Here is a 22,799-nt window from a genome sequence, read left to right as displayed (position 1 = left end):
CACAGTACAATTCAGAATTGCTAAATCCCGTTGAAAATTGTCACCATAACTAGGTACTTGTAGCATTTATTTCTGTCTTTATAAGATTGTACGGGTCATGGATTTATGTAGGCATGTAACTTTGGCTTCCAAGAAAGACAGGCCTTGGTCATACATAATGAAGAGCATAACAGTGACTTCATGATTGCTATTACATTGAGATGTAAATGCTAAATGAAGCAAAACAGATATCTTATTTTTTAAGACTTTAATGACTTAATACATTATTTGTATTTGGCACAGTTAATCTACAAGGTACAACTGATTTTTCCATTCATTCTCTTTGTGGATCTATAGTTATCTGAAGTATTTCAGTATGGTTTAGAGTCTTAAGCCACTTAACATAGGTTTATCATATTTGTCTATGATTGGACAGAAATAGTATAAATTTCAGGAAATGTCAGACCTGCTCACAGACAATTGTGGTTTGTATGTGCTAAATCCAGTGCATTTGTGAGTCATCAAACTCACTGTACAATATGCACAATAAGTCCCAGACTTGGTTTAAATAAACTACAGACTTGGTTTAAATTATACTACAAGTTTAAATTATACTACAAGTCCCAGACTTGGTTTAAATTATACAAATGTGTGTGGTGTGCAGAACAATCATCACTCAAAAATACAGGATTCACTTGCCCATTCCAATTATAGTATAATCCCAGGTAAACCTTTCAAAAATCCCTAAATTTAACCTATACAAAATATCTGTGCAGAACTAGAATACATATCTAAGCAAGTACAGGCATACAGTATAGCTAAGATGAGGGCCAGGATTTCAAAGGTATGTGGAAGGAGAGTGTCATTCCTTTAAAGGTATCTGGTCAAGGACCTTTTCCAATGCAACAGGAACAATAAGAAAAGGAGGAAGCCACAAACTAGAACATACGGGGACACAAACCTGACTGACATGATAAGGGAGGCAGGGATGAGAACCAAACCTGGTCAGTCACATCAATTGATAAGGGCACATGAGAGTGTGAGAAAGTTTATTCCAGTGAGGTTATCTAACCGTCAGTTGGGAAACTAAGGGGAAAAGGGGGAAACCAGAAACAAAATACACAGAGACACAGACCTGGAGACAATGGCAAGAAACAAACCTCACCACGCACACTGACTGATGGGCTATCAAGAAACCACAGGTGCCACTTCCAGGAAGATCAGCCTGGACTTTGCAACTGATAATATTGCATACCGGGGGACCCGGGACTGCGAGGGGTGCTGAAATAGAGCTGTACAAGACCCCTGGGGTGGGGGATGCGCAGGGGAAGGGGGAACAGGGCAGAACAAAGGCGGGTAGACAGAAAGGGGTGTAAGTGGGGCCGGTCAGCTGTAAAATGGGGCTGGTCAGTGGGCTTGTCTGGCTGAGCCCTGTGCCTGATCACTGCAGTCCAGCCTAGCTTCTTGTATCTTCTTATTAAATCTTTTCTTAAGCATCTCTCTGCATATGCTCACTCTCTGTCCCATGTGAACATGTGCTGCAAGGACTCAGTGCCAGCTACTAGTGAGATGTGGGGGTGGGTGCCCCAGCCTGTGGTGCCAGCGACTGGAGTGAGTGGGGTTTCTGTGTCAGCTACTGGAGCCAGTGGGGGTCTTTAACCCCCAGCCACTGGACTGGGAACAGTGTCTGTTCCCAAAACCAGCTGTCGGGGGGGGACAGACAGCATGAGCGAGGCGAGCAAGGAGCTCAGCGCTGCTGGAGCGGGACCATGGGTCACTGCCCGTGTGCCTGGTGCCAGCTGTGGGGGGAGAATCTGTGTCTTCCCCAATTCTGGTGTGCCTGCGGTGCACGTGCATATTCACCAGCAAACTTTAAGCTGGACTAGCTGGTGACTAGGGGGGCCTAGGGTCCGGGCCAGCGTCCCCTGGGCAGGGGGTCTGTGCTGGTATGCCCAGGGGCACTTGTGAATGTGGAATGCATGAGGGACAAATGCGTCAGTGCCGCATGTTTGCAGCAAGCACCAAGCTGGACCAGCTGGCAAGTCAGGGACCCTGTGGGGCAGGTAAAGGGGGCCCAGGATCCAGGCAGGGGTGCTAGGCTGGCAGAGGGGCCATGCCGGTAATCAAGGGATCTTCAAACATGTGTGTGTGCTTGTGAACCTGGAGAGTTGGGGGGGGGTGTGTGCCTCCACTAGTGACCACCTGCCTCTGCCCACTGAAGAGGAGGAGGGGGCTTAGCTGTCTGTGGATTGTCTTTTATGAGAGTCCTGCATGTAGCTGCTGTTGAAGGCAGCGCGTTTGTCTGTGGTAGCCTGTGTGACTGGCCATGTCAGTGTCCTCTGTGTGTGTCTGTGTGTGTGTGTGTCTGGGATACGTGCCCAGCCTCGACACTGGTTGAACCTGCAAACAGGAAAGCGTCAGCCATGTCCCTCAGCCTGGGCAGAGGCCCTGGGTCCCTGGGCCACCTGGCTGGTCTCCAGTGGCCAGGCAGGAGAGGTCCTGGGCTGGAGGAGGTGGGCCGAGCTTCTTACATCACTTAACAGTATGTAGGAAGAGAAATATTCAGAAATTTACACCTATGGTTTTCAGAAGTATCCATTCAGCTCAGTGTCTTCCTAGTTGCTGCATCCCACTCTCTGTAGCCTCCAACCGCTCCTCCTAGGGGTTTAGCAGTGTGATTCAAGGCCTAGCAATGATCAACTGCCTAGGTGTGTAACCCTGGCTCAGACTCCTGAGAAAAATCCTAAATTTTAAGAGGGAGCTTTGACAAAGCCTGTAGCATAGAGCCATGAAAGATAAAACAAGGTCAAATACAAATTTAAAGTTCAAGGATTCAGGAAGAAAAACAGTAACGTGAAGAGATATAACATGCTAAAGAAGTCTAAAGATGGTAACAGCAACACAAAGCGTGAACATGAAGCAACGTGAAACAACAGGAACGTTGCCAGCAGCAGCAGAATCTGAGCCTTCACCAGCTGCTTCATGATTACCTGGCCAGCAAAGACTCTTTGTGTGTCTTATGTTGGGAATGATAAGCATATTAGTGCTTTGCCTAAGACTTTAACCAGGTTTTATCATTTTACAGTATATGAGCCCACATTAGCACAGTAGTGTCTTCTCTGACATAGTTCTAATAACACTGACAACCGGGGTGCACAAAGAAATGAAAGTCACAGCATAATATGCAGTTTGAATTTATGTAAATATAAAACATTGTGTGTGTCTATATATATGTATAAAAACACATACACATGATAAGTAACTTTGTAAGTAAGCATATTAATGTGTGTTTAAGGAACTGCATACTTTTCTGTGTGGCTGAAGTGACAAATGATCACAATGTTAAGGCAGTTATTGAATTATTAAATAGCATAGTCTTGCTCATTCAGAACTAGTGTATTACATTTGCATTTTAGTTCTAAGATGGGGAGTACAGTAACTTTCTTGATTTGAAAGTGTTAGAGTAGAAACTGTTGTATCAGTGTGACTGGATATCTTGTTGGTAATTCATTAATTATCAGACTCTGGAACTACACTGGATATGAATGGTTTTTTAATGGTGATGGCATTTTGTAACCGCATTGAAGGAGCTAATTAAACTTAAGTTTCAAGTTTAAAAAACCCTGGTAAAGGAAAGCTTCTCATAAGTCTGCTTAGTAATGGACAAAGAAATATAAATCTTTCTTCAGACTGTTAAGGCAATCGTGTGTACTTCCGAGACTGACTAGTCTTCATTTACAGCAAGGACGACATATATGTCCTTAAGTACTCTGTAAATTTAGCCTAATGAAGTACACTTGCTCATATTTGGCCATTAAACATTATTTGGTTTTGGTTTACCTAGTCTGAGAAATTTCATTGTAAGAGACTGAGAATAATAACCCATCAACTCCAGTCTTGGGTGGCATATTTATTCTCAAGAGGGCTGCAAATACCACAATTGACTTCAATGTGTTTTCAGCAGTTATTTACGAAACTTGGATATGTATCTAACATTCAGAACAAAAGTAATCCAACTAGTTCCAGTGGAATTACTTTTGCTCCATATTATGCAAGGTGGATGAGGAGTGTTTTTAAATATCCTGCCACTATGGAACTTGATTCTACAATAAATGATCATGCTGAGTGCTACTGACACACATGAGCAAACCAGTGTGTTCAGCATTTCTTGCATTATTAATAGAACATTTACTGACGTGTTCAAAGATCTTCAGCAATTTATGTTAACTCCAATAGGTTCTGAACTACACCTGTTAAAAAGATATCTACATAGTGTATTTCAAAAGCAGTTGTTGATAGTCATGTTGATATAAATCAGGTTTGTATAGCTTTGTGTTAACAACAGAATAAGCTTTTGGTATCTCAGACCCATCTTTTAAACACAGTTAAGAAAGGGATACGAGAAAATATACTAACATTTTTATATGATCATGAAACAGAATGATGAAAACTCCATTCTTGAGCAAAAACACCAGTGATTCATCTTTCTTAATACAATTTTATATATAGATGTGAGCTGGTTTTGAATCTATATAAACCACAAATAATTCCACTGAAACTGGTGCGTTTACACAAGGGTAAAACCTGTCTTGAGATCAGAATGCCTTTGTTTCCAGTAGGCATGGTTAGAATACTCAGTTTTACCTGGTGGAAATAGATATTGCAAGCATAAATACTTTTGCCTTCCACTTTATGAAGTGAAAAAGACATTTTATGAGCACTAAAGTGCATTATTGGCTTTCTGTTGAGAAAGGAATTTTTTCTTCAACAAAATAATTGTATTGAGGCTACATGAACGCATGTCTTCTATTAAAAAAAAAATCCTAGAAGAATAGTTTCACATTTTCATGAAAATCTCACAATAATAAGTGAAAGCACCTTCTTTGCTTAAAATCCTTATCTACCTTTGTCTCCCATTAAGTTTATCTGCTTAAACAAAAATTTTCTTAGAAAAGCAGGACAGAAATTGAATGTCAAATATAGAGAAAACAGAAACATAAAACCGATTTTGAATTGGCCTAGTTTAGCAAGTTCTAGGCTAACCTTCATTAAAACTGTATACAGACTGTCACAGTACTAATATTATATTCATTAAAGTATGTTTGAAAAATGTAATAAGTGTGAGATGGAGTTTGGCACTGCAGGCTTGAATTAACCTCTTGATACTGAATGAGAAATGATAAGTAGCAGAACACGCTTCAAATGGCCTTGAAAATGACAATCAGCTTTTTGATTTAACAGAATATAAAGATTCAGCAGATTAAAACAGCAAGCTAGGAAAATTATCTTCTCAGTAATATGTCAAGTTCAACAATGACAACGTGACTGTGATCAAACATGTGGAGAGGTGAGAGCCAGCATGAGTGCCTGAGGTGGAACTCTGGTGAGTTGGAGCTGAGCTGCTGCTCAAGATCCCGACATGGAGACTAGAGAGGAGTGTTGCATTTTCTCCTGGCTCTCTCATTGGAGTGGTGATTGGGGTGGGTCTCAGAAAACAGTACGTATGTGTGCAAGGGTAGGGGAGTGGGTGAAAAGATTTCACTGACAGAGTCTATCTCCCTCACAGTATGGTCAGTCAGTTATTTGTGAGAATAACCATTGATTAACCATTTGTGAGACAATGCTGGTAAAAGCAAATTTCAATGCAGAATTTCAAGGAAGCTTTAATACAGACACCTTGATAACTAATTAAAAACAGCCTTGTATTTTTCTGTGTTATGTTCTTTCCTCATTCATGGTTGGTTGAGGTGAATCACAGGGCTAGAACTACATACTATCTCTTCTTATTCCATGACTGCCTAATGTAGTCAAAAAACAGTCAACGTTGTTTTTATTCTCTGACAGAGAAATTGATGTTTGCATTAGACCTTACCAGCTGTTGCAAAAACCCCTATTATTTCCTTATTTACAAGCTGTAAAAGGGTGAATTGATTCACTCTCCTGATGGTCTCCTGCTACCTCTGCCTACAGCTCCTTGATTCCTGACATTTGTTGAATCCGACAATGGGACAATGAAGCGCAACAGGAAAATATTCTGCAAGTACATAGGCACCTAAAGGGAAGCTAGGGAAAATGTGGGCCCATCGCTGAATGGGGCAGGGGCCCTGGTGACAAAGGATGTCGAAAAGGCCAAGGTACCTTGGAACCAGTGTGTTCCTCACCTCGGTCTTTACTGGTAAGACCAGCCTTCAGGAGTCATAGTGTGATTCTGTGACTTTTTTACAGTAAATTTAAGTATATATTTCTACTGTTTCTGCTTTTATGGAAATGAGCAACTTCTCTGGATGTTGACTGTATTTTATATCTTTCCTTCCTGCCTTCCTCCCTCCTCGTCCTTCCTTCCTTTCTTCCCTTCCTTTTCACCCTACCTCCCTGCCCACCCACATTCCTGCCTGCCTTTCTTCCCTCCTTCCTTTTCTTTTCCAGCTTTACAATATAATTTCATTATATTTATATTATATATTATATTATATTTACTGCCAGTAAATTTACAAAGCACATTCTGCTTCATGACTAAACATAGTATTTCCCACAACAGGGCTTTTACTTGAGGGCCTTCAAACTTCACATTTGCCACTTCTAATCCCAGAAATCTAAAAGATCATCAGACTTACACAGAGCTGAAAAGGATTTAGCTGAAATTTTATTCTGCAACATACTTTCTTGTACAATAAAATATGTTCCCTTTTTTGTCTTCTCTGCCCAGTAACTGTTCTTGTACCTCAGTTTTATTATTTCACATCCCTGGTCTGCTTCAGGTTTGCAGAGGATCTAGTGGGTTATATCAAAGCCAATGGAACTGAAAGGGTAATGATGGCCCTTACATTTTTTTAAGGCTCAGCAATACAATAGGCAGAGCATCCCTAACAATTTTTGAACACCCTCTGCTGCCTGTAAATTCAGCTACTCCTAATTAAGTTTAAAACACCGTGACTCCTAAGGAGGCAACTATATTATGATGTGGCTAACACTATCTCATTTGATTTCCTTCTGAAACTGCTGTTCCAGCTGTACAGTTACACAGGATGCAAACTGTGGGTAAGAAACAGTGCTGCTTGATCACATTTGACCTCTCTCTTTCTAGGGGAAATAAATAAGATGCGACTAACCCAAAATACCAAATTAAAACATGCCAGATACACAGCTGGGCTCACTCACAAGGGATTTCTGCAGAATACACTTTATTGACACTACCTGGCCATGTGCATTTAATGTTAGTCTTCTGCTATAAAGTTCTTTCAGTTAAGAAAATATTCTTCCTTTCCATTCTCATAACATTTCTGCAGAGCTTTTAGTTAAAAGGAGGTAAGCAAGATGCTATGTAATACAATGGTCATGGGCCTGAGAAGATGACCTGTAAGAAGAGACTACGTGTGCTGAGTTTGTTTGATTTGTGGAAAAGGAGGCTAAGGGACAATCTAATAGCAGCCTGCAAGTACTTGAAAGATAGTTAAAAAGAATATAGAAGCAAACTCTTCTCAATAGCAGCAGATGAGATAACGAGGTGCAAAGGTCACAACTTGCAGTTTGGGAGGTTCAGATAGGACAATAAGAAAAACTTTTTCACTGAGAGGTCTGTGCAGCACTGGAAGAGGTTGCCTAGAAAGGTAGTGGAATCTCTGTGCTTTTGAGATTTTCAAGACTTGGCTAAAGACAGCAATGGCCAACATGATCTAATGCTGATGACTGTTCTACACTGAGTGTGAGGTTGCACGAGATGTTCTATAGAGGTCCTTTCTAACCAACACTTCTGTGTTTCTGCAATGACACTGTGATCCCTATTTATAAAGGACTCAGTGGCGTTACTCCTGATATATCCCAATGTAACTGAGATTAGAGTTAAAAAAAAAAGTACCTATCCTGTACTTCAGACAGGGCAATGCCTAATATAGGGCACAATCATGAGGTATATGGTCCTCAAATAGAAGTAGTTCAGGAGTTATGGAAAGGGTTAATTACTTCCCTATTTGTGACTAAGGAAAAGAAAATCAGTAGCTGGTCTTTATCCTAAGCTGGGGTCAAGCTGCAGGGCAACGGATTGATGAATAGTACAAGGACGCAACTAGAAACTGAAACAGATGGCAGGGTCTCCTCTCTTTCTTTCTAAGCGAGAAATTAAGGTCCACAACAGAAATAAGTTTGGACTGGTGCATTGTTGTGGGAAGGCCCTGGCTTGGTCACACATTATTCTGGGCTCTCAGACTGGGTTTGAGCTTTCTGGTGCTATTAGAAGCGATGAAACATAAGCTGTATGGCCAGAAAAGGACAAGAAGGACAGAAGACCTGCTAGGCCACATGTGACCCCAAGTGTGCATTGTGGGCACTGAAGGAACACTTCAACACTAGTCCTTGGAGACCACTATATACCACTGCTTCCCAACCAGTATATGTTTACTTTCATCATACTGTTACAAGAGAGGGAAATGTTACTTTTTCTTTTAAAAAGCAGAGGGGGAACTATGACAGAATGGTTCAGATATACTTGGATCCTTGGACAGGACAAGAGCACCAGGAACTTAAGTGTATGGTCCAGACCAAACAGTATGCTGAATGTGAAGCTTGCCAACTGCACTATAATGAAGAGTTTGCCACTAGGAAAAGCTGAGGAGGACAGTGGTATAAAACAATGTCTTAGAAAATACACACCTCAATGCCCCCACTTCCAAAGTTGGGTTTTTTTCCCATCCTTTCTCAGAAAAGCTTAAGGAACTCCTTTTCTGTGAATAATGGCTAGAAAAGGTGGTAATGCCCCTTTTTAAACAACAATTCACTCTGGGAGGAAAAGACCCAGGTACAATGCAGTCCTCAATATATGCAAACTTCCAAGAGCGTGTTTTAACTGCAGGACAGGATATTTTGAGTGAAGGAGAACAGTATTCTCCTCATCTTCTTTATTGTGTATCTGTCTAAAATTTTAGCTAAACATTTTATTCCCACTATAATTTCCTTGCAAATGTTTTGTTACTGAAATACTCTCTTCATTTTGGAAAGCAAAGACATTGCGATTTTATTTATGATCACCTAACATTTCACACTCAAAATACAAAGCAAAATTATCTTTAATTTCTGCACTTAACAGAGTTTTCAGAAAAGCAAACTTGGCAGTGAGTGCTTCTTCAAGTAAGTCTGCCTTATTTCCAATTCTGGTCTCTATAGCTCCAAATTATTGATGCAATAAAATGAAGATATATAGATTTTCTATTCCAGATTTTCAAACTGAGTTTCTATTTTTAGAAATATGCAGATTATGGAAAAGACAAAATTTTACATACCTTTTAAAATTTGGATTTTTTGAGATAGATTTTTCACAACTGGGACCTGAAAAACCTACCTGATAAGAAATAAATAAAGCCATCATCCTTCATCTTTCTAAACCTCTTAAATCTCAGTTTAAAACTGAAATACTAAGAGTGAAATAGTGCTTATCCTCTCACAGTCACTGTGAAGTGAGAAAGTTGTCTCAGCTCCCATGCAACAGCTTGAAAGCAACAGTATGCCAAGAACTGGCTCCATGGAGGAAAGAGCCAGGTAGGCTGTGATTAGTCAGCAATTGCTCCATTCTTGCATGGTGAAGACACCCTTGTGGCCATCAACTCAGCCACTTAGTGGGCAATCTCCTCTTTGCTTCCTTGAGAACCACGACAGAGTGAGTGCTGTTATTCTTTACTTAAGCATAAGTGTTTTTTGATCCTATTTATACTATTAATGCCAATCAAAAGTTATTTCTTCAATGGGGCCAAAATATTATGGTCAATGTCTTGAATTTTTACTATTAAATTTCAGAAAGGAATGGAATGCATTTAACTACACTGAGAACTTCAGCTGAGCTAAATTAATGCTTTGCACAGCTGAAGTTGGTAGGAGAAGATGGCTCAGAGACATATTTCTGCTCCCCCACTCCTGAATTGGCTAGAAACCAAAAAAGCCCCCATGACTATATTAGAACTGCCTTGTTACTAGTCTAAGTAGCATGGGCTACCTAGTCCTAGTAGGAGCATTGTACAGGATTAAAATGTGATGAAGTGGAATACTCCCTGCTTTAACTCAGAGCTGCCTCTATAGCTCTTGGGGATTTGACTACACCCACAGTGAAAGATTCTTCACTGACATCATGGGTCACCTTTCTGACTGCCTTGTCAGCAGTGTAAAACATCTAGAGCATGGGCCACTGGTCTGGTCTCTATAGCTCACCTATACTACTTGCACACACCAGCTACCACAACTTTTCCCGTTCAAACTTATGTGACTTAAGCATGTGGCACAGCACTCAGTGAGGCTGAAAGGTATGTCATAAACTGCTTCTTCAGCTAGCTATCTGACACCATGCCAGATCTGTCATGACTTCTGTTAGCCTAAGAAGTACACCACATAGCAGCACTATTTCTCTCTTGGGTAAACATCACCCACTCATTAATGTTCATTCATATATGGTGTTCTAAGCAATTTAATAACACCAAATAATAATCTGCTACAGCACCTTTCACCAATAAATCACAGAATTCAACAGTATGAATGGGAAAGCTCAGAGGGATTAAATTATATCTCCAAGATTATCCAGTGTAATAGCCAGGAACAAAACTTACATTTACTGAATAAATTCAGTCCACTGTTCCCTGTTAGGCACACTCTTGCTCTGCTTCTGTTCATTTGTACTTTGATAACTTATTAAGGAGAAAACCCTCTTCCTACTCATGAATCACAAACAGAAGCTCATGATTTCAACAGATTTTATAACCTCTTCTCCCCTCAGTAGTGGTATGGCTGGATTTCATACAGATAGGACATTGTAATCTCCCCAATTCTGATAACAGAGCAGTTACTTTCACAGACCTGGATCTCATGATACTGCGCCAGTTATATTCCTCTGTATGGGGAAGCACGTCTATTATGCCTGTTACCCCAAATCTTCAAAAGAATTTTTTTTCCCTAACCAAAACCCAAGCTTTGTATAATAGGACATTCAGGGAAGACTCTATTTTGCTACCATTAATAAATTACTTAATGCCTCTATTCTTAGCAGTGAAACAGGCATCTTTTCTCTCTACAGACACTGTGAAGTCTTCAGCGTAAGAATTGCTTTTTATGAAGTTACTACACAGCTGCATTGTACAAAACCAGCCCAGTTTCAGGTTCTAGAATTGTTTCAGTCAGTGACTAATCTGTTACATGTAGATGTATATGTCTGTTGGATGTGCACATAAACCCTGGCACTTTGTGCTATTCCCTTCACCTGGCATAGGTTCACAAGCTACATTAAGGCACACTTCTGAAATCTCACTTCTTTCAATTTGTTTCCCATCACTGATATCAGGCCTACTATTAATATGGCTTCCATTTAACACATTTAAAATAAAAAGACCCAGAAACCAAAATCTACAGCAGGTCAGCACCATGAATTTTGCAGAATCTTTGTGCATATGTTCTACAAAGAACAATTTCTCTTTCACTTTGTTTTCTGTCTGAGTGCCTTTACTTATTTGCAGAGAACTCAATTCTGGATCTGTTATTTATGCGAACAGTCCTGTTTTATTTAGATAAGTCTTTCATGACTAAAGATACAGAGGTTCATTTTTATACCTTGAGGACAGATTCTACAGCTTTTGTTCCAATGGAACTTCTCTTGAAGTTCATGGGATGGCCAAGGAGAATAAAGATTTCCTGAATCTTATTTTCCCTGTGCACTCCAAACAAGGATCTGAAACCATTCTAGCAAGCTTCCTATTAGTGGGACCCCTGTGGCCTTCAGTGAGCCTCTAAATAGAAAAGACTTACGGTTTTATTCCCCTTGACTTTTATTTTTATACAAAGTACTGTGTACTCTCAGGCTGCTATAAACACATACAAAAAAACACTGGTTCCACTTAAACTCTGGCAGACAGACTGATATCAGGCTGTTATCAGTACAATAAAATTACAAAACTATTCTGAGCCTGATCCAAGATCCAGCAGCACCTGTGGCAATGCTTCCATTCACTTAACTATGTTTTGTATCAAGATAGAAGGCTATAGAGATACTAGTAATGTAAATGTCTGTACAATCTGGTACTGTGGGAGCACACTTTTGTGAGTCTCCTGGTAACACGAGGTGTCCTCCTTGACTGGAAAGTAATGCTAGTGAGCTATTGCTTTTCTACTCGCTTGTATTCTTGTTTGAGGAAACAGTGAGTATTGTCACTGTAGCTTTGGTTTTCCCTTGTCTGTATTTATTGTCATTTCTTTAAGCTCTTTAGGCTAGTGAGCTAGCACTATGGTCATCAGAGGGTAGTTAAGGGAATAAAAAGTTTCTCATACAGTGTCCATGTTCTTTGTCTTAATGTATTTTTTTAAACTGCCCTACTACTGAAACAGTATACTTGCCATATTTGACCAAAAGTTTGAGTAATGCTCTTAGTTGTGCTAGATTTAAAAAAAAAAAAATTACTATGAAGCTGTAGCATAAGTAATTGGCTCAAATCAATCTGAGTAAGAACCAGAAGGTTTTTGGAATGATTTGGAAGTGGGGCATTTTGGTCATTTGTTAAATGTTTTAATTCTTCATCTCTCATATTTTACATCAAGCCTATCACCATGGCATCAAAGTACTTCAGAAATTTAGCGAGTATCAAATCATGCATATTGCTGATAACCCACTGGTTTCAAATGAAGCAAATTTATACCAATTCCTAATTTTCTCTGACACCATGATAAGTCCAAAAGTGAGATGCTTTGTCCTGTGTTCCTTCTGTCACAGAACATTTGCTAACTTCAGGAGAAAGTTAGAGAAATACAGGTTTGAGGTCAAACTGGTATCATATGACTTTGCTAATTCAAGATGCTTGACAAGTGAAAGAACTTAAAGGTCTTGGCATATTTTGCTTGGTGCACTTCTAAGTCTGCACGTATGCAGACTACTTCTCTCAGTACATAACAGATCTTAACATCACAAATACAAAAATTAATAAAATAGAAAATATCTTGGCAGGTGTTATGAATGTATCCCTTCTGATTTTCTTAAGGTAAAAGCGCAGCAGGATATGCCTAATCTGCAATATTTTCACTCTCATTTCACAAATTTGTCACTGATGGATACTCTGAGGAGAGGAAGCACAGCGTTTTAATATTCTCCTAACCTGTATGCAGCGTTGGAATGAAACTGTCGTTGATAAGAAAGCCTTCCCCATAAAATGACATTGCAGTGCGTGCAGCATTGCACAAGCAGAAAGACAAAGGCGGTTAAACAACAAAAATGTACTAACAGTGAATTGAAATAGAAGAGGAATATTTAAAGAGCTCCTCTCACCTATTTTCCCTGTCTAAAGACAATTTCCATTGAAAAACAGCTTTGAAAGGAACTGGCTGTGCTTGTACATTTCTCCTTGCAATACTGCCTAGGATACTGGGACCTTTAATGCAATATGTGCTGTCAGTACTACAACAGTTTACAGATGTGCAGCCAGACTTCTATTTATAGATGCCTCTTCTGCACAGTACTCTATGGGGTTGTAAGGCAGTAGCAGGCATGTTCTTTGATTTAGTGCTTACATCACATTCATTTAAGTAAATTCTGCTCTTCACCTGGCATGGCAAAGGAGGCATATTTATGAAGGTCAAGCAGAGAGAGCACTATTAGGAAGAGAAATGTGGAATTCATGAGGGAGTAGGACACCTACTGGGAGAACTATCTGAAAGGAGGAGACATTTGGCAGAGGCATTGAAAGAATAAAGGAAGCAATAGTCATGTGCTCCTCACACTGAAGTGGTGCTTTTGTTCTTTATTACCTCTGCAGGGCAACTGGGGAGGAGGATCAGTGTCGCCCGTGCATGGAAGGGCAAAGCCGTTGAAATTGTTTGGGGTGCAGTGTCCTTGGGGGTCTGTACATGGCTGTGCTGCATATCGCTTAACCATGTGTTAAGTGTTCAGTCAGAGTGCTAGGCACAGTCTATTAATAGAAACAGGGAGTTTGGCACACACTCGCACTTTCGCCTGTCTCCTCCTCACATGCTCCCAGAGAAGCTGGGACTGCATCCTTCTGCTTTTCCAGATCTGAGACTTCGCACACTGCTGTATCCTTTGAGACGTCTCAGTGAGGTCAAGAGAGCCCTAGACAAGTAAAAAAGGGCTGCTCAACCCCAGTGTTGCCGAGATGGGAAAGGCTGAGGAATCCGAAGGTAATTGGCGGGGAGGGGGGGGGGCGGATTTCTTGCACAAAACTCGAGGGCTCGCAGGGTACCCTCTCGGCCCGAAGGCAATGCAAAGCTATTCTCGGCACTGCTCTGGCCAGCCGGGCGCAAGGGAGAATGCTCCTCCTGCCCTCCGCCCCCGCCTCGGGCAGCTCCACTTGGTAATATCCAGAACGCTGCAGAGACACGGGCACTCCTGAAGTCTCCCAAACAATCCTAGCAAAGGCTCCACGGCGTTCTGCCAGGCGAAAAGCACTCAGAGCTGGCCAAGGTGCTGTCGCAAGAGACTGTCTTTGTCCCTTTCAGCCTCCTCAAAGACAAAATAACCGTCCCCCTCCCTTACTGCCGCAGACACCCTCCTCTCCACCCAGTCCCCCGTACCCCGCACGGAGCCTCACCTCCGCCCGGCCCGCGCCGGCCCAACCCAACTTCTCGGGGAACCAGCCGTAAAGCGGCGGCTTCCGGGAAGCAGCCCGAGCGACAGGAGGGTTCAGCGGGGTGCAAAGTTCTCTGCCTAAGGGGAACGGGGGGGGCGCATACAGGAAATCATAGCAGCAACGGAGGCAGGGGCTAGCCGAAGGAGCCAGGAAAGTTCATCTGCACTTACTGCTGCTTCTGCTAAGGGATCTATGCTCGGGGCTGGGGGAGCTCGGGCGCCGGCACTGCCTCGCATCCTTACCTCGGTGCTGTCGGCAGCGTTCTCCGCCATTTTCCTCCTCAGGAGCAGGCAGCGGGAGGAGTGTTTCATTCCCATAAGAGCTAGCCAAGGGGTTGGGGCTTCGGGGTTGTTTTGTGTTTTCAAGGATCTCCAAACACTGGTGTGCGCCAAAGGATAGGGAGGAAAAAAATATGGAAAACAGCAATAAATCAGACAGCTTTGTCCTTTCTGCGTCGTCCACGGGAATGTTTGTCTCCTCTTAGCATCGGGAGCTCCTCGGGCACTTTCAAGTCCTCCTCTTTCTCCCCTCTCCTCCACCTCCAGCGAGCTCTTGGGATGGGCAGAGAGAGGCGGCACACACTCTTCAGGTTAAACTAAAAGGCTGTTGGGCTGTGAGTCCTCCCCTTCAGAGAAAGCAGTCGGGCTAAACAGGAGAGAAGCACCAGCTAAACTGAACTTGGGCGTGCAATGACCAGCTGGGCATCTTTGTGTCCTGTGGCTACTCTTCCAGAGGCAGAGGGAGCCAGAGACAAAACAACAGGACAAGGAAATCATAGCCCTTTATTTTCCTTCTTTGGGCTTCTTTCTTTCTCTCTAGGTCCCAGGAAACTTCCTTTAAAGATGGTCACAGAATTTGCCTCCCTCTTTCTAGGAATGTCTTCTGAAACAGCAATCCCTCCTCCTCCCCCCTCCCCTCTCCCCCTACCCCTTCTGCTCTCGGGCAGAGCTTGGTGCCCTTCTCTGGGAATTGCATTCACGTGTCTTTCGTAGAAAAAACCATTATATCGAGCTCCCCCCACCCGTCGCCTACACCCTCTCACACACAAGCACGCATTCACACGTATGCACACACACGTCTCCCTCTCATACAGACATGCACAATTTTTTTTCTTCCCCATCCCTCCTCTTCTTTTGAATCAGCAACACTTCTTTGCAAGGACTCTCGGCAAGGCTCTTAGAGGGCAACCGAAGAAGCCTGCTCCAGCTTCTTTCCTCCAAGTTAAGTAGCAAACCTGCTTTCTTAATATATCTTCCCGCGTGTGTGCTCCCAGCTTCTGTTTTAGATGAAGTTTTTCAGCAAGATCCACACTCCGTCAGATACCCGTGAACTGTAGAAATATAGTCCCGATCCGGATGCAGCTCCTGCTGAAAAGGAGGGGGGGGGGCGGAGGGAGAGGTCTTGCTAGGGAGGGAAGGGGCTAAAGGTGTTTTGAACTTCTTTTTAGCCTTTTCCCAATAACATCTTCCTCTGTGGGAGTGCATTGCCACCTTCCCCACACGTTTATCTTGCTTTCACTCCTCCGGGAACTTTATAGTTCTGAGTTGTCAGCTGGGAGGATTAGGTTTACCTCACTCGTGTTGCTGTGGGTAAGGGCGGGAGAGGGGGCGTATTACATAATTAATCCTTCCAACTTCACTTTCCGCAGCTCCATCTCCAGCCCACTGTTATCACGTTTTGGTTTTGTTTTTATACGGAGGAGGTGAGAAAATAATGCTGGTGTGTGGGTGTGTGTTGCTCGAAGGATTTCAAGGACCAGAACAGGATTGCTGCTCTCTGAACAGTTTGAAATAATTTCCTCTGGGGGTGCCAATGGAGACCTGAAGAAGAGGTTTGAAAGATTACTTTTGATGCATATTTTAAGCACATAGCCAGCTCAGATGCTACAACAGTAACAGATTATGATAGATCTGGGGTTTTGAATTTTAGCCTATTTTAATGTCTTTTAATTAAGAGTTTATCCTCAGCTGACCTCTGGAATACTGACATACCATGAAGTACTGCCAAAACAACAGGAGGTCCCTGGGTACACAGAAGGCTGAAATATTCCTGGGGGTGGGGGAATGGAGATAGAGAATGTGAATTAAAGAGCAGAGAGCAAAATTATTCTCCTACCCCTTGGGGATGAGGAGGTGGGGCCAAGAAAATTAAATAAGCAAATTTCTCCCTTTTACTTGAATGACCCTCACAAATTCTTGTTCAGACACAGATCAGTAGGTATGCAATAGATTTCAGGGATTTGTAATAAATCACGTAGAAGTAAGCAACCCAGGGAAGCAGAAGGTGTGTGGTATGCTGAAATGTCAAGTGACAATGAGAGTGTGCCATGTAGGGTACAATGGTACCATATGAAAAGGTTTCAGAATTTGAGAGTATGTTATAGACACACATGCCATACAGCTTGAGACTGGACCTCTGTGAGATACTTTGCAGAGCCGTTTGATCATTCAGTTTTTCACGAGCCTCTGATTTCATGCTACTCCTTTCAGCTCACATTTATTCTAACACCTCAAGTTCTTTCATTACCTCCACACTACTGCTAATTTTTTCAATAATCATCCACACCCCCTTTGTTTATAAAGTAGAATTTTATTTCACACCTTCTAGGCGTGAGGCTTAAATGATGGAAGTGGAAGCAGGCCATTCCCCCTTTTCTCTGGGACATTCATAGAGCTCTTGAAGGTCTTAAAACCCTTCAAACATGAAAACCCTTATAGCCATTGCCGATAGAAGCTATTTTAGAGTATTCCAAAGCTACCCTCACAGTCTTGGGCTACTTTCTCATTAAGTACTTCGATTTCTAGGTGGAGAGATAAGGAAAAAAAAAATCTGCAAATAAAAATTTAATGTCTCTGCAATCTTTGTCACAATGTTTTTCTCTGCTATGTCATGAATATCTGGTGGTTAGTGAGGGCATGAAGTTTTAGTCAGTGTGCATTTACCTACATAGTTTTAGTGTGTCTTCTCTATTTTCAGGTGATACACACAGCTAAACTTAGCCCAATTAAATCTTTTAAAATAAACCAGTGTTCTATATAGAGAAAAAGAATTAGATTTTTCAAAACTACTCCAGGACATATTTTCCAGTTTTCTCTGACAGCTGGGTCTGTATTTCTGGTACAGCTCAATCACTCTTTAGTCAGCTAAATGAGGCATCAGATTTTCAAAAGCACTCAGCAACTGGCAAAACTGGCAGGCAGAGATTTAATATATCCTTCCTTCCTCTGCTTCAGATACGGCATGACTTGCCCTGGCACCTATTCTTATCCTCCTCCACCTCTTTGTCAACACAGATGATACCTGACTGCTCATCCTTTAACGTGGTGCTGATGCTTTACGGATACTAGGAAAACCTTCCAGTCTTATGGTTTCCAGCATAAGGATGAATGTTTTGGTCCTGAACTCCTTTGGAAATCTGCCAGATGGTTGGTGTCCTCACTCCTCCTTTTATGTTCTATATGTGATTGAGGAAACTGCTTTGAAAACACACACCATTTGCTCTAATCTGTTTTATTCCAAAGGGAAAATTATTTGTCCTTCAGGACTTTTTTTAATCAGTCATGGGTAGAAGTTACTCCTTTCAAGAATCAATTCGCAATATCAGTTAAGAGGCTGAAAGCAGCGTGTTTACACATACAGATGTCTGTGTGCACACAGATACTTGGCGAGTCCTTCAGTTTGAATATGGGCCTCAGTGCAAGTTCCTGTTGATAGTGAAATTCACAGGAACACTGAACTTGAGGAATATGAGCTTTCATACTGTTTAGGGGACAAATTCTGCCCTCAGACATGTGAATACAAATCCTGCTGACATCTGTGGTTACGTAAGGGTGATAGTTGGCAATTGGAACTGAGATTGGGAACATATTTCTGATCCCCTGTTTTGTTATAGCTCAAGAAAAAGAGTACTGTAATGAAGAAAATGCCATGGCAGTAAAAGTGCGTTTGTAACAAAGCCAGGAGATGTCAAAAGCACCTTCTGAATTTAAATATGTCATGCATAAGTACATGTGAAGGTCACAAAGTATTACAAATGGAGTGGGGCGGTGCTGAAGAGAAAACGGAAAGGGAAGCATTTATTACTTCAGATTTCCAATAATAGCAGCTGTGGTTGAGGCTGCTTAGCTACTTGCTGAGTGTGGCAATAATACTGTGCTGGCCCTCAGAAGATTCAGACTTATTGCCAGCTTTGTGATTAGCTTGGATGAAATCCAAATGTCTGCATTTGAGGTGGCATAATCCTGTGCATCGGTACAGACTTGAGAAATTGCATACCAATCCTGATGGAAAGCATCTGGGGGTTATGGGGTAGGGGTGGAGCTAGGTTGAATATGACTCATCATGCTTTCTCACTGCATAAAAGGCAAACTGTAATTATCTACATTAAATGGAAAGTGGCCAGTATCATACTTCTCTCGCTCTACTTGGCACTGGTGAGACTGCATCTTTGATTCTGTGTCCAGTGCTGGGTCCCCTGGTTCAGGAGGGAAGTGGATACGTTGGACATGGTTCAGTGAAAGACCACTATGATGGTCTCTTAGGGCACTAACCTCCGAGGAGGGTTGGGCTTGTTGGGTTTGGTGAAGACGAGGTCAAGGGGCACCCAGTAGTGGCTTATGACTAGCTTTAAGGATTGTAACTAAGATGAGCCAAACTCCTCTTGGTACAGCCAGATGATATGAAAAAGGGCAACAGCTGCAAGTTGTGGCTTGGCAAGTTCAGATTCAATATTAGCAAAAGAAGTGTCCCTCCACATAAAAAAGCCTAACCTTTCTTTGTGCTTTATACATTAAGGAAAGCCTTTTTTTTTCAATTGCACATCTGTGCCTGAAGACAACATCAGTGAAATACGGGATCTGCTAAAGATAAAGCTAAGGACACACATGAACAGGAGAACATCTTTTTCCTCTGATAAAAACTTTCTCCCCAAAATAATTTTTTGGGGAAGAAGATGGAATGAAGTTGCTGCTGTGATGATTCCAACTGAAATAGGTAAGAATTACTTCAAACATTGACAATTTGGCATCATTTCAAGTAGGAGGCAATAGCAGTGCTCCAGTTGAACAATGGACGGGCAATATAAGGATGAATAAGGAGAGGAAGAGAAAATATGAATAAGGAAGGAGGTCAGGTGGAGGACTGGCAGAAGAGGACTGGCAGAGAAGGTGAAAAAATGTGTAGCAAAGTTCTGCATGGGGAAGCACAGGGTAGCCATGGTAGGCAAAGAAAAGCAGCGATGAAAAGGCTGAAGACAGGAGAAGGTAAAATAGAATAGCACTTTTTGTCACAGATAATATTCAGATGGCCTGGATCAATGTTATACTGTTACATTTATTACACTAGAATGTTCTGTTATATAAAACAAAGTCCTTCCACTGGGTCTTCCAAAACCTCTTGCCACACCCATTTCTGCAGCTTTGGCCATCTCTTCCCCTGTCACTTATTCACAGGTCATAAGGAAGATTAAACCAGGAAATTTCACCTTTCTTAATACTTTGCATCTTGATGAAAGGAAGAAGACGGCATAATCAGCCTGGAAAAGACTTCTCCCCTTCTGTTTGACCTTAGACTTCAGCAGAAAGGCTGGGCATCAGATGCCTTTCTTCCTTGTTGTTTGTTTAGAAAAGTGGGGAAGGGCTTTACACAGAGACAGGGAGCAACCATTGGGCTATAAATCCACTTCCTAGTTGGATGAGAAAATACTGTAGCAAAAGTCTATTCCTGCTCCAAAACCCCCACCAATTTTTTTTTATTAGCTGATCAAAGGAAGACATGGGGCAGAATCCTTTTGTAGTATCACTTTGCATTGTTCTTTCAAGTTAATAGCACTATATGAATTGATAACAGCTGTGGTTTTTGCCCTTTAAGTGAAAAACTGCCATAACTGATGAGCCAAGGCTAACTAGTTCTCATAATTTTTTTTCTTTTTTTTTTTTTCTTTTCTTCTGCAGTCTTGAGAAATTTACTGGTTTTGAGTGATGTTAGTTCTTTACCTGTTATTGAAGGTAATATTATTGGTCAGAAAGTCACAGTGATTTCCTTTGCCTCAAAACATATATTATGTTTGGCAATCTCTCCAATCTCTTCATGCGTCTTCTATCCCCACTATGTCTCTCAAAAATGCCAATAGTTCAAATATTTCTCTTATTTCCTGCAATTCACCCATGTTCATTCCGAAGATTCTGAAGTGAATTCTAATTGACACTGTGGATTTAAATATCTTATTTTATTTATGCTCTTCCTTCCTGGTCCTTTAGCTTTCGTCATTAACTTTTTTTCCCCATGTATCATCATCTTCTTATCCTTCTTTGTGAACTTTAACTCATTACAGCCTTCTCCTGTAGTTTTCAACCATTGATGCTAGGTTTGAGTGAGGAAGGGTCTATCAGAAGCTAAACTGATCTGAGATACCCGTTGCCACAAGCCAAGAATATATGTCCAGGGCTCAGATAATTCAGTGTTAAATTATAGAAACCTTGTCATGAACTGAACCCTTAGCTATGCTTACAGATAATGAAACACCAGAGAACTACCTTGTCCCTCGCAGATTCATCACCAGAATTTTTATATTTTTCTAAGGTTGTAGACTTTATTTTGTTTAACAACAGAAACTCTCTTTTGCAGTCAAAAAACTGAAAACTTAATCTAAATTTAACCAAAATATTCCTTCCATTTTTCCATTTCTTTTCATTGTGAGTGCTAAACTTTTTAAAAGTTGTAACTGGGTCAGCTGGAAAAAAGTCCTATTCTGACAACTTTTATAAAGGCCACCAAAGTGGGTCTCCAATCCTCTGTGGATTAGAGGAGCTAAGCAAGCTATTGAGAATTGAGATTACTCCAATGGCAGAGATAAATGGGCATAATATCATGGTAGGTTAGATGCTGACGTGCATAAGTGATAATACAACCTTGTTCAATTCCCACCTAACTTTTTGAACCATTACAAATCACATGCACTCAGAACAGACAACAAAATACCTCTGAAGTTTGATAGCAAAGTCATCTTCAAGTTATGAGGAGCCTAAGGTGCTTATGCAAAATATTTTCCCATATAATGTAAGACAAACATGGATATACTGGAGTGAGTCCACTGAAGGGCCACAAAAATTATTAAATAACTGGAGAGGTCTCTCATATGAAGATAGGCTGAGCGTGCTTGATGGGAGAGGGGGTAAAGAAGATGGAGCCAGGCTCTTTTGGTGGTACCCAGCAAAAGGACAAGAGGAAATGGGCACAAATTGAAATATGGGATGTAAAAACATAAGAAAAAAACCTTTTTTACTGTGAGGGTGCCCAAAGACATTTTGGAGTCGTCTTCCTTAGACATATTCAAAACCTGACTATAAATGGCCCCAAGCAACTTGCTCTAGTTGACAATCCTTTGAGTGGGGGGTTGGACTAGATTATTTCCAGAGCTCTTTTCCAGCCTCAATGATTCTGTGATTCTGTGTGATTCTGGAAGATCTATGAAAATCACTCAGATGGCTCTGTTAGGTCTCGTAAATAGCTGTCTGTCTTCTTGCTTTCTCCTCCATATTACTCCTGAAGCCTTGAAAAGAGAAGATTATATATGTACACTCTCGTACCAAGGTGATTTGATAAGTGCAGCCAATGCTTTCACAGAAAAAATATGCTGAGAGAAGTGAAAGACTGTTTCTTGCATTCTATTCTTGGGTGCTCAGTGGAAAGAAGGTGTGTAATTTTGTTTGAAGGGCTAAACCTCATTATAATGCCATCCTCCATAAGCTATCAATGGGTTGAGAATATTGCATCTAGGTATACAGTTTATCAGAAAGAAAGTGAAGTAATACTCTCAGAATCATGAACCCATCTTTACTGAAATGAAATGTAAATCACCAGCCTCTATCCTATCTTGTTATTTTCTGCTCTTGTGTGATAGCTTTTAAGAAACTTTTCTTTCTGAGAAAAACTCTACCTTCTGCCTTATTTTGTTTGCTGGAATCTCAGATGGAATTTCTATATTTAAATAAAAGATCCATTTCTGTTTCATCTGCCCTGCTTTTCTCTCCTGCTGGATTATATCATGCCTAACAAGTCTGAGGTGAAGACTGGATAAGTAAAAATGTCCCTATTCATTCAAACAAGATGTTTTGTTGCTTTGTAAGTATCAAATCTTAGTTGTTTCTTTTCTTCTTAGGCTACAGTCTGTCCTTAAACTTTTAAATTGCTGTGTCACATAGGGTTAAAGAAGTTTAAGTAGAC

General features: G+C 41.3%; 1 protein-coding gene across 1 annotated transcript in view; it reads right to left on the bottom strand.

Moving 5' to 3' along the window:
- Positions 1–14,893, bottom strand: part of PRMT8 (protein arginine methyltransferase 8) — a 74,180-nt gene extending 59,287 nt beyond the window's left edge. The window contains exon 1 of the mRNA XM_009290912.2: positions 14,819–14,893. Within this exon, the coding sequence (XP_009289187.1) occupies positions 14,819–14,893 (75 nt within the window). The remainder of the gene's footprint in view (positions 1–14,818) is intronic.
- Between the last annotated feature and the right edge of the window lie 7,906 nt (positions 14,894–22,799).

The sequence above is a fragment of the Aptenodytes forsteri genome, unplaced genomic scaffold (assembly GCF_000699145.1).
Source record: "Aptenodytes forsteri isolate BGI_AS27 unplaced genomic scaffold, ASM69914v1 Scaffold286, whole genome shotgun sequence".
In the NCBI taxonomy this organism is placed as follows: domain Eukaryota; kingdom Metazoa; phylum Chordata; class Aves; order Sphenisciformes; family Spheniscidae; genus Aptenodytes; species Aptenodytes forsteri.
Note: the sequence above shows the minus strand (reverse complement) of the source record. Positions and strands in the feature narration are given on the sequence as shown.